This window comes from Zophobas morio, unplaced genomic scaffold, assembly GCF_036711695.1.
Source record: "Zophobas morio isolate AGI-343-1 ecotype UQ-CSIRO unplaced genomic scaffold, CSIRO_AGI_Zmor_V1 ptg000030l, whole genome shotgun sequence".
NCBI classification, from domain to species: domain Eukaryota; kingdom Metazoa; phylum Arthropoda; class Insecta; order Coleoptera; family Tenebrionidae; genus Zophobas; species Zophobas morio.
In genome coordinates, this window is record NW_026972135.1 from 19,882,137 (window position 1) to 19,898,151 (window position 16,015).

At 33.5% G+C, this 16,015-nt stretch overlaps 1 protein-coding gene across 4 annotated transcripts in view; it reads right to left on the reverse strand.

Moving 5' to 3' along the window:
- Positions 1–16,015, reverse strand: part of LOC135138978 (tau-tubulin kinase homolog Asator) — a 59,534-nt gene that overhangs the window by 28,423 nt on the left and 15,096 nt on the right. For 2 of the 4 annotated variants that reach the window (XM_064069036.1, XM_064069039.1), the window contains exons 1-4: positions 4,764–4,810; positions 4,530–4,714; positions 3,916–4,030; positions 3,693–3,862 (exon numbers count right to left, since the gene is read on the reverse strand). In XM_064069036.1, coding sequence (XP_063925106.1) covers positions 3,693–3,862; positions 3,916–4,030; positions 4,530–4,588 — 344 coding nt within the window. In that variant the 5' untranslated portion in view covers positions 4,589–4,714; positions 4,764–4,810. Of the gene's footprint in view, positions 1–3,692; positions 3,863–3,915; positions 4,031–4,529; positions 4,715–4,763; positions 4,836–16,015 lie in introns of those variants that run through there. The other 2 variants (XM_064069038.1, XM_064069037.1) reach the window with 2 other exon arrangements.

Below are 16,015 nucleotides of genomic sequence, written 5' to 3' on the forward strand. Positions count from 1 at the left end.
ATACTACAATGTGCATTGATCGTTTAAAATAAAATATTTGTGACAGTTAATTAAGTAATTAATGTATATAGTGGAAACATCTTTACCAAGTATATGTTTATTATATTAATTGGTATTTTTTGTACAAAGTTGGCAAAACTGTCATACCGTATCAGCGCCGACATCAAAGCATGCATGTTAAAAGAAACGAAATTTGATTGATTTTGTCTCAATACAGAGAAGACGACTTATTTTTAATTAATTAAGCACATTCGGTTTTTTCCCAAAAAACATAGACAATAGTAGGAACAGTATAAGAAATTAATAAATTGGTCGAAGATTATTTAGACAGAACCTCTCTCGCCCTTAAAGTACATTCGGACAAATAAATACAGCTTCGAAAAACTTTTTTTATTTCTTTTTTTATGAAGAGCTAATAGTTATTTATTTATATATATTTATTATAATTACATAATTAGGGACATTATAGCACCAAGGAATGTTTAAAGTCCGACGAAGGGGTAATTCTATTTTAGTTTCTAAAATATTTTTAACGAAATTTTGAGTATACTCGGCAAAATTGTGTGAACTGTGCCAATGCGAACTTTAATATAATATAGCTGGCTATTATTTTGATGTTGTCATGGATACCACGTTGTTTATTTGTTAAATAGTTCGATTTTCAAAATGCAAACTGAAGGAGCGGATATTTATTTTATTCAAAAGAAATTTTAGAAGAATTTGAAGTCGCCCAGGGAATGATTTGAAGAAACGTTATTTTCCCAACTTTAATAAAAATGTTGAATATCGAAGCTTGTTTGAATACTTAATTAATGTAAATGAATAATCAATCGTTGCTTGGCAATTTTTGACTAATTTGTGCCGTAAAAGCCAATTTATGCCCGCATTTGGGTGCTTATAAACAAGATTATGGTTCTAAAATAGAATAAAGTTAATATGTGTGGGGATTATTAAAGTACGGGTAAAGAGGCATTATATGCATATGTTTGCAGTGAATTTTTTTTATATAATATTTTTTAACGACGTCATCAGCATTTTAGAAAGACACGTATACATATTAATTTGAATAGGTGCAGTACTATTAATAATAATAGTACTGCATCCTCAAATTTTCGGGAAAATGGGATGGGCAATAAAACATGTCCCTTCATTCATTAATTATTTGAGTCACCTTGTGTAAGCGATTCTAAAAAATATGAATGGATTGATAAACCATAAGAATATACTTCTAATAGATATTGTGCATATTTTAGAGTCATTCGGTAAAATTTCGAGATCATGTCATAATTTTTTTAGAAGGCGATAAACGGATAAATTTTGATTAACGATTTACTATGCTTACGATAACCATTAAACGTTTACAAGATTTCAGAGCATTTTGTTTATCGTTTCGCATTTAAATTGCAAAATGTTATTACACAATTTTGATTTTTTCCCAAAAATCTGCATGTCTAGACTAATAGCTTAAGATGGATTCAGAAATTACACATGCAGGAGTACCTTATTTTATAAAATTTAAAACATTTATTCGGCAAAATTGTAAGATTACGTCATCAATTTTTAGGGGGGGAGAAGGGCGTAAATGGATAAATTTTCATTAACGATTTACCACGCTTTCGATAACTCTTCAGAGCAATTGGTTTTGAAAATCTGGACGCCTAGGGTAAAAATTCAACAAGGATTCATAAACTACAAGTGAGAGAGTATCTTTTTTTTAAATAAAATTTCAATATCATTACTATTATAAAAGCTAGAGATGGAATCATATCATCGTTGGTGAGGATGATCAGATAAATTTTGTTTAGCGTTGTATCATTTAAGCAATATTCCTAATATACATACAAATTTCGACAAGAATCGGTCCAGAGTTTCGCAGATAATGTGTCTAATAAAAATCGACACAGACGCGGACAGTCGGTAGACGGCAGACAGACAGACGGAAACAAGAGACCTACTTTTTCGTACTCTAGAAGTCTCGATTACAATACTTCCTTAATATTTACGCCACTGATTTTTACTTTAAAAAGGTTATCACAAAACAAAAATCGTAAATCAAATTTTAACGTTTTGTAAAGAAGCTTCGACCAATTTTTTACTGGCTATGTTTAGAGCTGAATTACTGATGGACAGAAAAAAAATCCAATTTACTTGAAAAATTTGATATACAATATTATTGAACGGTCTTATTTAGGAAACAATAAATGTCACTATTCTGTTGAGATCAGAAAATTTACAATCAGTTTTAATTCTTATTAAACTTTGTTCTGATTCCTTATAGAACAATGTTTCTCTTACACAGATGGTAGTTTTTGATGTTAATTGACCTATTGAGAGAGTACATCCCCTATAAACCACATGTCCTAAAGATGCAGATAAAACTTAGGGACAAAGAAACGTCAATTGCGGCAAAATTTTTAGGAGACTTGTATATTGTAAGTTGTTATAAGCAGACAGCAGACACAAATAGCAAATCACCTGTGCAAGGATGCACCGAAACCGCCTAGCGAAGCGATTAATCTTCAGGTGGATAACTGTACGGTACAAAAAAGGGTTGGTTTTTCCTTGAAATTCACGCAGATTCAGCGGCATCGATACTAGTTACACATTAAATATAGAACGCAACGATTACGGAAGCTGACATGTTGAAAATTTTGTCTTTGTGAACTCCTCCGAAATTGAATTTGCAAATGTCATCGCAAATGTTACTGAAAACAGTGTCGTAGAGGAGAAAATTTTAACTCAACAAAAGTTAATATTTTATTGTAGCACCAGCTGAATCGATGACGCTTAGGAGACGTCTTGGTATTGATAACACGGCATTCTGTACGTATTCTAGGGTATCTGAAATGCTTTATACCAATTCTTCCCGGTGGTTAAAAAAATCTAAATTGTTAATTGTGTTTTGTCAAAGCGACAGTGGCATTGTCAAATTTGATAGAAAACCTAATTTAGGCTGTGCGATTTTTTAAATTTTCAAATAATGCGCCAAAATGCAGTGTGGTACTTTTCAACGGCCGCAACTGCACATACGACAACTTAAACAATTGAACTGTTAACGTTACGTTAACTAATTTTTAGCTATTTTAACTGCAATAGAACTGTACTGCATGCAGCTAGGGCAAGAGCCCATGGACCACTTAAAGATTACTCGTTGCAGTCCGTTCTGTTTGTTTGTAAGCTACACACAGATGTAGGTTTAGCCACAATTCAATTTGATAAAAATTTATGTTAACACTATAATGTCACGTATACGTGAGGTGAATGCTTAAATGTCACTTGTGTCATTCTGTTTTGACACTTACATGCACTGGCTAAAGCTTAAAAATTTTGACAAAGCAACTGTAGGCTATTGTTGCGAATCCACCACGTCGCCAAGTTTTGTCAGCGACTATTAATTTACATAATAATAAGTGTTAAGACTATTTCAAAATTTATTTTTTTATAATTTACTGAAAAAAGAAAAAGCTGTCAAATTGTAAAATCACACGAAATCAACACTTGTAAGTGATAGTAAATTTAATGACTTTTATAATTTAAAGTTACAAAAAAAAACTGGGTAATTTGCCACATACCATATAGAAAGTTTGTGGAAACTGAACAGAGAATGAATTTTCATTATCAATTAAAACTAAGAACAAAGCAAATCTACACACTACATTCACCAGACTATGACCTTGACAACATTCCCCTACCTGCAAATGTGTTCCTTCCCCTGTAGCTTTTTCAACACCGCCACTTCCATCTTAAGCACTTGTTTCGGTTGGCGAGCCGACTCAACCTTCAACGCCACTTGTTCCCTAGTAATTAAATCCAGCCCCTCGTAGATCTCACCGAATCCTCCACCACCGATTTTTTTGACGACCTAAAAATCACCTCTTCAAATACAATTCAACCAGTACACAAATTTTTCCTTACCTTCCACCGTTCCTTGACCACATGCCCAGGCTGAAGGAGGTCCTCGGAAGTCATGGTGATGTTGTTGTTTTGGTCGGTCGAATCCAACTGCCCTTCCCAACTCAATTTTTTCGGCCTGGAAGCAAAGCAAACACGTTTCCGGTCATTCTCCGGACTTTTCCGGGTGGAAATTGACGCAAAGACGGCAACCAAACCATCAACCTTGTTGGTGGTTTTGCCTAATGGAAAACCAGCTGATCGTCTATTGCGCCTGCGCACACCGGAAAATCTGCTTCACACGGCCTTCTATATGCAGAAACGCCCGGACATTATTGATTTTTCTTTGTGAGAATTTCCATCGTAGGGGAAAATTGAATGAAAAATTATTAACACCTGATTAAAGGAAAAGTCACTTTTTATGTTGGTAACGCGACGAAAACACTTGTTAGCGATTTCTCACACGTTATCACACCGAAAATAAAATACAGATAAATTTAGATGAACGAAAATAGTACAAGGCGATGTGACAGGTAGAGAACACCTTGATCCCTAACCTCAAAACAACAACCATTCCCAAATTTCGCTACGACCCCAACAATTCTCAGTAATTAAATTTAAACTACAACGAAACAAACCTGACTTTAAGAACAACAGAAACACATGCATTATTGACAAAAAAGGCTTCTTTCCGCATTATTTTGACGTTTTGACGTTGGAGGCCCTGTGTTACAGCCAACTATATTATAGATATTATTCCTACGGGTGCTCATTAATAAACGAAAAAATTGCAATACATGCATTATTATGTTAAATTCTTTGTCTGAAATCATAAATCAAGCCGATTAAAGTGATTATTTGACATTTCTTACAGTTTGAAGATGTGACAATCGATTTGGACGCCATCTTTGACACAGTCGTGAACATAGCTGCGTGCCGATGGATTGGCGCCACCATTTGAATATAGTGTTTTCGGTTTCTGATTTTCAGAAGTGCACATTTATTATTTTACTCTTGTAAATCGGCGATGTTGTCACTTGTGGACAAATGAACGAAACATGTTTAAAGTAAGAGAGAAATTTGAAAATAAATGTTGTTTTCGTCCTTCGGCTAAATTTAGTTGCGACCTTAGTATAATATAATGCAGTCACATTATTATTATTATTATTATTGCAGTTTGAAGCCGGTCAGATTATTATGGGTGTTTACTTTCGCGATGTTTTAAGCGTGAGTCTGATGGAGAAAAAAATGATAATAAACACTGAAGAGCACACATGGCCGATGACGTAATATTGGTTGCATAACCAGCACTGTCATTTTCATTTTTAAACAGAGGCGTAGGTAACGTAATTATCAAAATTTGGGACCGACACTTTTTAAAGAGTGATTTTACAATTTTAAATGGAAAAAATAATTTGTTGGGTAAATTATGGACTTTCAGAACTAAAAATTGAAAAGAAGCAAATATTTTATTCAATCTTGTAGTTGCAGAGGTCATAATTTAAAAAATGCAGTTAGCATCATTCATTATTGGGAGGTGTGACAATCCTCGAATACCCGAATCAAATCAAAATATTAATTATATTTTGTGGACGGGGCAAGGTTAATATTTAGGAATGAAATAATAAATCATTCGTTCAATATCTGTTTTTATAAAAATGAAAACAAATGTACCTGTGTAGAAAATTCTCTTTGGATACAAAAACAAAGTTTTTCGCAGAAAGAGTTCTCAGTCATTACGCGGAACTGTATGTCCAAGTTAAAATAGATGTTTTTCGGTGCTTTATTTTTATCTTAAAATAATAAAAGCCAACATTAGCTACTATACAATTCTTGACTGGTTTGTTTGTAGCTTCCTTATTTGATACAGACAGTTACATTGTTTTATTGTTGTTTACATCTTGCACTGAAAAATTTATTTTATTGGTAAGCATTTATTAAACTGTGTAGAAATGTTAGTTGAAAGGTTGTTGGCACATAATTAGACTCCAGACACAAAGTTTTAAAAACATGGTTATATTTTTGGAAAAATTTAACCACATCGAGGTAAGAAAAAGATACACATTAATTAATTAAATCCCATTCCAAAATAATACGATTTTTATATTGTGAGTTTTTGTTAATCAAAATTCAAAGTATTATTGCTAAATAATGAAAAGCGAAAAATTGTCTAAACTACCCGCATCGAACTTTCGTCGCAGACATAACTGACACTAAGCGTTTTCGTTTTAGATGTGATAAAAGTACTTTTTTCAATGGGATTTATTAAAAAAAGTTTCAGTGACATAACATGTTCAATGCTCAGGCTCAGCAGCATTTTTCAGCGAAAAAGTTTATATGAAATTACTTTGTTAAAATCTTCAAAAGAACTGAATTGATCAAGTTACATATTTAATACATTTTTTTAACTCAAATATCACTAGAATAATAATTACACTGGTCAACAGCTAAGCTCTAACTTTTATTATAGCAGTCAATTATTATTTAATTAGCAATTTTAAATGATATTATAAAGGGCTAAACCAAAACTTAGCTCTCATTTAAAAGTAATTTTAAAATATTATCCTTTGAAAAATACAAAAATCGTACTATTAAGTAATAGGAAACTTTCTATAAGGTGTATTTTTTTGTAATCAAATTACTACAAACTTCTTGGGAAACAAGAAGAAAACTACGTTTAGTAAGTAGAAGACATGTTATCATCATATAAAAAATTTAAAATTAACATATTCTTAAAAGTGCATTTTATACACTCGCACTTTGATTTTTTCCCCAAAAATTGTGACGACGTGAGTGACCATCATAGAGAACGCATCCATCTGGGCATTTTGTCGATAGAAAAACGTTACCAAGATCGATGGAACACCTAAATGCTCGCAGAATACTGCGGGACCATCAAGCGAGAGATCTCCAATAAAATCTGTAGGAGGCAACCGAAAAAACGTCGGTCTTCGCTGTTTCTTTTGTTTTTTTCTTTTTTTAAACTACATTCGTTGTTTTTTTCTTATTTATGGTTGTTCTTTTGTTAATACTACACTTTTTGCCGTTAAAGATACAAAAATTAAATTGTTTTACCTGATTTTGTGTTTCTAACATCAAATATGCATATTTTTTTTAATTGAGCTAAGTTATAAGATTTATGCTATTTCTTACAAACACAGAGACAAATTAAACTAAAACATTACAAGTATGTCAAAGTTAGAGAGAAAAAATTAAATTTTGTTGACCAGTGTTATTAAAGGTACAATTGTTTTAATTTTGTTGTGATTTTTCTTTTTCTTGAAATTATACGCGTTTTTTTGGCATTCACCATAACTACCTTTTTGTCATTCGAAAACATTTTCTTTCGAAATACGTAGGCATGACAGAAATTCACAAATTTTAAACTTTCCGTCAAAGCTTGAAGCTCAGATTACTATGTTTTATATTTGAAAAAATTCAAAACAAGCAAATGTATTTTGGGTTGCGTTTCAAATTTATTCAGGCTCTTTGTTTCTTGTGGACCAATAATATATATCTATACTGTGCTTCACGGCTCAAAAATCAAGACGCAATCAGAAATACAAATTCAAAACGACATTTAATATTTCATACCATTTATAAAAAAGTAAAACATATTTACCTCTTTCGTGTAACAACATTGATGCATGTAATAATATCAGATGATCCATATTTAATCTCGAATTGATGCAAAGCAGAGCAGCAGAGCACGGTTGTAGAATGCAGAGTGTATTCAAATGACTTTTGATATTATAGTAAGTGCTCGACATTAAGAAGAGACAACTCCAGAGAACATTATCCGCATATGAGACACCCCGACGGAAGCTTATTTTGAATTTGTTTGTTTTTGCTTTTAACCTTCTACCACTGTGTTTTTGATCTAAGAGTTAACGTTTATTTTTGAATTATCAAAACCAAACAACTAAGTAGCTGTGTTTTACCGAAAAAAAAAGAAAAAACATAATGATGGTAAATATCAAAGACTACTATTCAACTGTATTGGTGGTTGCGTTTTAAATTTTTTAGACGTGGAGACACGAGGAGCCTTAGATCATATAATAATAATAATAATAATAATATATTTATTATATGATCGAAGCGTGGAGCTCCGGAGCTTCTTGTGAATAATCTGTGCAACAGTGTTTGTTCTAAATGACTGCTGTAAGATTGACAATTTCATCGACGCAGGTCGCAGAGCCTAAACTACTAAAGGTAGAAACATGAAAAAACATGAAACTTGGAAAGTAGGTTACTTTTTTAATGTAAGCACCCACTAAGAAATGAGTTTTGGAAATTCCACCCGTAAGGGGGTAAAATAGGGGATGAAAGTTCGGGAGAGGAGCTGGGTGCAACAGCTAGTACCTACGATATGTAAAAGGTTGAGATATTGGTGTTTGCAGGGTTGCAGATATGAACGAGTCACTGTCCAGATTTTAGTTCACGTCCTTCACGTCAACTAAAAATTATTTGTTTAATTTTGTTCAAAATAAACACTTTCTTTTTAATATTACTCCTTTTATAAACTTTCTTGTGTAAATAATTCCACCCGTTTTAATTAAACAAATAAATTTCTTCATTTTTAACACGAAGTTTTCGTTTTTTCTGCGTCATCTAAAAACTTCCACCATGCTTAAAAATTTATTAAATTCGTCAGTGTTAAAAATTATCAATTTAAATGTAAAACAGACATTAATAGCAACACTCTATCTATCAACAACATGAATGTCCAAAGAAGTCCTCACAACAGGCAGGACATAAATTGCACTACAATGATTCATAATTGTGGTCACGAAAATAACTAATTCACCTTTTGAGATAAATCGCAGATCTCTTTCGCGTATTTGTTAGTTAAAATAGAACAATACATTAAAAATGTCAAGGATGGTTTTAGGTTTTAGATACTTTTTTTTTAAACAAACCTCGATAAATTTTAACGTAAAGAACCCCCTCACGTTCCTCTTTATAAAATTAAAAGTACTTGAAACTTCTCTCGATATAAAAAAATTGAAAAACATTTAATTCTGACCTTGAAACGTCAGGTGGAATTGCCGCGCTTCATAATTCAAATTGCAATTCGAGTGCTTCTATTTTCGTCCGACGGTTCGTATTTTCTGGCAAACGCCGCGTTTTTCTCGCTTTGTTTCCACCCCGCGAATGCATACCGAAAAGTCATAAAAAGACTCATCGAACAGGTAGTATTCGGCTCTAAATAAAGAACGCGGATATGTTGTACAGTCTGTATCCTCATAAATGTTGCGACATTGTTAGTCATTCCGTCCGTTCATGGTTCGTCGACCTAAACCGTCTCACATTTCGATGAAAATAAAATGGAGTTTCGTAAATCGATGCATCGTAAGATAACAGATGTGATTTTCGCCACGAGAAGCTTGTTTGTAGTTACAAGTCGGGTTTGAGGTGCTGGAAGATGTTTATGAGGTGAATATTTGAGAAGGTCTTGGAGTTTACACGATTAGGAAATCGAGTGGAAAGTTTCAATGTTATCGATTTAGGCGGGAAACCGGTTTCGCGACGAAGAAACCGAGTCGCGGGATGCGGCTGATACCGACAATCGGTTTACGCCGGCGGAAGAGAACTTGGATTTGCGGCCGCGATACATTCATCATTTTATTTTGACTTTTTATTATTACATTCCTGTGCGAATTTTATTGGGAGGGCATTGCTCCGTTTATTGCGGAACACAAGGAAGGGAGAAAGCAGTATTGATAAATATTTATGTACGGAAGATAGGGAAAAATTTGGCGATTTCACGGTTGGTGTTGTTGGACGCTCACGTGGTTTCCTTTTAAATTTAAATCGGCAAGTGGCACGGTAACGTTGATGTGTAATATGTTTTGTATATTACAACGAAAAACTATAGCTTAATCTATAATAATGTATATAACAAAATTTAATACGACATCTATTTTTGAAACAAATGTTGAGTTTTCTAATAAAAGTGAGAATATTAAAATCATTTGGCCTAGAACGTAACTTTTTATTACATGTTTTATTCGCTACGTTGCTTATTTGTTACAGTTAGGAAGGTAGTAACATAAAAACTGAAGTTACAGTTGTCATGTGTGTCAAAAATAGGAACTTACCATTTCAGGTATTGATAAAACGATTATCAACATATCATAATTCTACTGAACGAACGCAACTTACGACATATTTAACTGGAAGTAGTACCTAATGTCGACTTTTTAGTGACACAGCCATACTAAAATGATATACTGTAACAACTGACGAAGATTTAGAGCAATTCATGGCATTACAAGATAAATCATGTTGAAATTTTTAAATGGCACGTTCATATTGTAATCGTTTTCTACAGTTTCGTGTAGTCTACATGTACACAAACAACGAGAAGACGTTTGAAGTTTGATATTGGGCTAGAAGGTAGTTTGATTCTTCACATTTCATATATCATATTTGTTCGCTGCGCCGGCTGCGCCATATAGTGTCGAGTTCTTGAATTTGAAAATTAACCGGAAAAATTTGTATGCCTTAGTTTTTTGAAGTGCACCGTAACCATTAAAAAAATTTTGTTATTTGCGTTTTTAGGGTTTCTGGGTTTTTAAAATCTGTTTTTATAGGATTTATATTTGCTGGACTGATCAGACTTTGAATAGCGAGCTGGACTTTCTCAGCTAACTATTTATCTCTGATTAGACCAAGACCGGCGGATATACTACGCTAAGGGTGTTCTTCACACATCCTCACCTGCAACGAATAACTCATGAAATCGAGATAGCTCATTGTCAACAACAACAATAATAATAGGTCTTTTTTTCCATTGTACAACAAAGTGTATGGAATATGTCATCAAAACAAATGAAACATGTTAACTATTGTTGTGTCATCTGCGTAGAATGTAACATGAGTATGACTATTAATAATTATACATAAGTCATTCGTGTATATTATAACTACCTGACCCCGTGAACTTCGTTTCACCTACAACTTAATTTTGAATCTGCAAACCGAATGCTTTGAAATCTTGCAGATGTTTTAAACATCTGATAAGCATAATAAATTTTTATTCAAAATAATAGTTACTTCCTCCAAAAAATTGATGACGTCAGCCCAAAATTTTGCCAAATGAATCCTTTTTAAAATATCCAAAATAGGATGAGACTATACTTGTGATTTATCATTCCATTCATATTTTTTAGTTTTGTTTATAGGGGGTGTCTCAAAAAAAATTAATCACTGAGTCAGTTTATTTTATTGATTGAATCAAGAATTGCAAAACTAAATTTTTAGATTTATTGCAGACGTTTTGAAGTTACTGTTTGACATGGTACGTTTTTAATTAAAATATATCTGTTTATCAAGCCCAAAAACTTGATGACGTCATCTCAAGATTTTGCCGAATAAATCCTATCTAAAATGTGCAAAATATCATCAGTATATTTTCGTAAATTTATCATTGCATTCATATTTTTTAGATTTTCTTTTACAGTGACAAAAAAATGTATGGATCAGTAAATTTATTTTAGAAAATAACTCAAGAGTTGCAGAAATGACATAATTAATATAATTCATAATGTTTAAATATGATAACTATTAATATGTGATAATTAAACCGAAAACCATTTTCCTAAGAACACGAGGTTAGCAAAAACAAATTAGTTTGTTTAAACATTGTTAAATTAACCCCGAACATGTACAATTTCTGAGCGAAAATATGAAAAATAATTTTTGCAATCTCATCGTGACGTACGATGACGCCACTGTCACGTGAGCCACCTGATAAAAGGTCACAATTTTCGGTCCTCTGCGTTTAGTTTTGATTTCGGTTTGGTGGCAGCAACATCAGAGTCCGTTTTGTCTTAAAAGTAGGGCTCTTTTCACGAATTTCTAATTTATATATTTAAATATTAGTGAAAATGTGTTGTATTAGTACTGTGAACACGAACGAAAATGGATATTTTTTCGAAAAGGACCGAAAACAGGGTAAGTTCGAGTTCAGTTTTAATTTATCGGATTCCGTGATTCGTTCACTCGACAATATTTAAATTTTGGGAAAATTTTCGGAACGATTGAAATCGGTTGATCAAAGCTATACATTTTCACGACATAAATAAATAAATTTTAAACATAATTAATATCATTTATAATGTTTAAATGTGATAAGCATCAATGTATGATAATTAAACCGAAACCCGTTGTCCTACAAGCCCGAAATTATTAAAAATAAATCAATTTGTTTAAACAATGTTAAATTATCCCCGAAAATGTGCATTTTCCCGGCCAAAATATGAAAAATAAATTTTGCAATCTCATCGTGATGTACGATGACGTCAATGTCACCTGAGCTACTTGTATAAAGATCACGTGTTTCGGTCCTTTGTGTTCAGTTTTAATTTCTGTTTGATGGCGGCAAGATAGTCGCTTCATTTCGGCGTAAAAGTGGAGCGTTTTAGCGAATTTCTACTTTATTATTAATAAATATTACGGAAAATATGTTGTGTTAGTGCTGTGAACGCGAACGAAAACGGATATTTTTCCGAAAAGGACCGAAAACGAGGTAAGTACGACTTCAGTTTTAATTTATCGGATTCCGTGATTCGTTTATTCGACAATGTTTAATTTTTGGAAAAATTTTCGAAACGATTGAGATTGGTGGGTCAAAGCTATACATTTTCGCGATATAATTAAATAAAATTTAAACATAATTAATATAATTCATAATGTTTAAATATGATAACTATTAATATATGATAATTAAACCTAAAACCATTTTCCTAAGAACATGAGCTTAGCAAAAACAAATTAGTTTGTTTAAACATTGTTAAATTAGCCCCGAAAATGTACAATTTCTGATCTAAAATATGAAAAATAATTTTTGCAATCTCACCGTGACGTACGATGACGTCACTGTCACGTGAGCTACCTGATAAAAGGTCACATTTTTCGGTCCTCTGCGTTTACTTTTGATTTTGGTTTGGTGGTAGCAACATCAGAGTCCGTTTTGGCTTAAAAGTAGGGCTCTTTTCACGAATTTCTAATTTATTATTAACAAATAATAGTGAAAAGGTGTTGTATTAGTACTGTGAACACGAACGAAAATGGATATTTTTCTGAAAAGGACCGAAAACAGGGTAAGTTCGATTTCAGTTTTAATTTATCGGATTCCGTGATTCGTTCGGTCGACTATGTTTAAATTTTGGGAAAATTTTCTAAACGATTGAAATCGGTTGATCAAAGCTATATATTTTCACGATATAAATAAATAAATTTTAAACATAATTAATATCATTTATAATGTTTAAATATGATAAGCATCAATATACGATAATTAAGCCGAAACTCGTTGTCCTACAAGCCCGAAGTTATTAAAAACAAATCAATTTGTTTAAACATTGTTAAATTATCCCCGAAAATGTGCATTTTCCCGGCCAAAATATGAAAAATAATTTTTGCAGTCTCATGGTGACGTACGATGACGTCAATCTCACGTGAGCTACCTGTATAAAGGTCACGTTTTACGGTCCTTTGTGTTCAGTATTAATTTCTGTTTGATGGCGGCAAGATCGTCGCGTTATTTTGGCGTAAAAGTGGAGCGTTTTAGCGAATTTCAATTTTATTATTAATACATATTAAGGAAAATTTCTTGTGTTAGTGCTGTGAACACGGACGAAAATGAATATTTTTCCGAAAAAGACCGAAAACAGGGTAAGTACGACTTCAGTTTTATTTTATCGGATTCCGTGATTCGTTTGGTCGACAATGTTTACATTTTGGATAAATTTTCGAAACGATTGAAGTTGGTGGGTCAAAGCTATACATTTTCGCGATATAATTAAATAAAATTTAAACCTAATTAATGGAATTCATAATGTTCAAATATGATAACTATCAATATATGATAATTAAACCGAAATCCATCTTCCTAAGAACACGAGGTTAGCAAAAACAAATTAGTTTGTTTAAACATTGTTAAATTAACCCCGAAAATGTACAATTTCTGATCTAAAATATGAAAAATAATTTTTGCAATCTCATCGTGACGTACGATGACGTCACTGTCACGTGAGCTACCTGATAAAAGGTCAATTTTTCCATTCTCTGTGTTTAGTTTTGATTCCGGTCTGGTAGCAGCAACACTGGAGCTCCGTTTTGGTTTAAAAGTAGCACGTGTTCGCGAATTTCTAATTTATTGTTAATAAATATTAGCGAAAATGTTTTGTGTTACGTGCTGTGAACACGAAGGAAAGTGGATATTTTTCCAAAAATGCCCGATTTTTTTTGAAATATGTTGTTAATAACATGCATTCAGGACTGATAAAGTACGGCTTTGGAATATACAAAGTGCAGCGTTCATAATTCACAAAATACCGTATGCATCATTTTTAAACTACGGCGTCCAAATTTACAAAATACGGTGTCCTTCACCCATGCTATCAAACCCTAGTCCTCTCTTTTAATGGCAAGACGCACTCCAGACCTCCTCGTATTGTTTGGTTCTTGCTGGGCAACAGCAACGAGCGAGCACAGTCATCGCTCTTTGTTGGCAAACGTGGAGAAATTTGTATATTGTAACTTTTGTAATTGAAGCATTTTGTACTGTATATTGTATGTGTTACTAACTTAACTTGGGTCTTGCCAATTTAGCTCCAGTGGTGCAAATGCTTTGTTTTCACGGTGCACTTGCTTGGGTTTTAATTTTGCAACAGTGCATTCTTTGGTTCCGAGACTGAATTCTCCATGTCGTCAGACGCTCTGGCCTGGGGGGGTTTTGTAAGCCCTTAGACGCTGGGTCATCATCCTAAACGGATGAGGTTCATCATCCTAAACGGATGAGGTCAGTCGGCCCTGTATCTATGCGGCTGCGTTCTCCCTTGGGCGTGTGCGCGCTGCGACCTATAGATTTCGTTTCGAGTTCCATCGGTGTGCTTGCTTGGGTATTAACTTTGCAACAGTGCATTCTTTGGTTCCGGGTTTGAATTCTCCATGTCGTCAGACGCTTTGGCCTGGGGGGGTTCTTTTGGCCCTTAGACGCTGGGTTGCATCGTTCTTTGAGAATGAGGTAAGACGACCTTGGATTTATGCGGCTGCGTTCTCCCTTGGGCGTGTGAGCGCTGCGACCAATAGATTTCGTCCCGAGTTCCATCGGTGTGCTTGCTTGGGTTTTCATTTTGCAACATTCTCAATTTTTGGTGCAATTTCTTCCGGTGGTGTATTGGCTATTAACTTTGCATTTGTATTGTATCTGAATTGTATCTGTATCTGTAGTGTATTCTGTATTGTAGGTAGATTGTAGGTACCTGTATTGTATTTCCGTTGTATTGTACTGTATAACGTTCTATCCCTCATTAACAATTCCTAGCCCTCTCCTTTCCTAGCGAGATCTGCTCCAGACCTTCCCGTGGTTCTTGCTGAGCATCAACTATCGAGGACAGAAAATTCAAATTCAAAACCAGCAAAGTTTCACAAAAATCATGAAAATCGCTCGTTGGTGGCCAACGTGGAGCAAAAGAGACTTTTGTAACTCAACTAACTTTGTTAACTCTATATTCTTAAGGAAAAAAAAATATTACATTTAATTTATCATTTATAAGGGCAAATAGTCATTTGCCACGCCGATGCTCATTTTTAGATTAAATGCTCACAAAACGCGTAAATGTTCAATTTGTGTCCGGGGAGATACAATGTTTGCAAGTAGATACACAGTACATCGGGTAGATGCTCAGGTATATAAGAGTAATAATGAAGTAGGTACTTTGTACTTCGAATATGAGTATCTACTCAGTTTTATTCATACCACTCAATGTCTCGCTTCAATGTTTGATTATGTTGATTATGAGCACAACGCTGATCAACTTCCGTATCCGAATTACCCATGAAATAAATCATTGTGATTTGCACCTGAGGTAGTTCCTCGCACATTTGATTGACTTCGTGGACCCATGTCAGCTTGTTGTCTTCTCGGCATTGTAATGGACTTAATAAAACGACAGAATTATTTTCACACTCTATCAAATCTGTAAATTTTGTCTTGGGAATTTTAAAATATTGAAAACTTCAAACTAAATCCTCGAATAACGGTAAAGGTTGAGGTTTTGTCGAAACCAACAAAGTGAACATAGGTAAATAGAATGGCAGTTCAAAATTAATA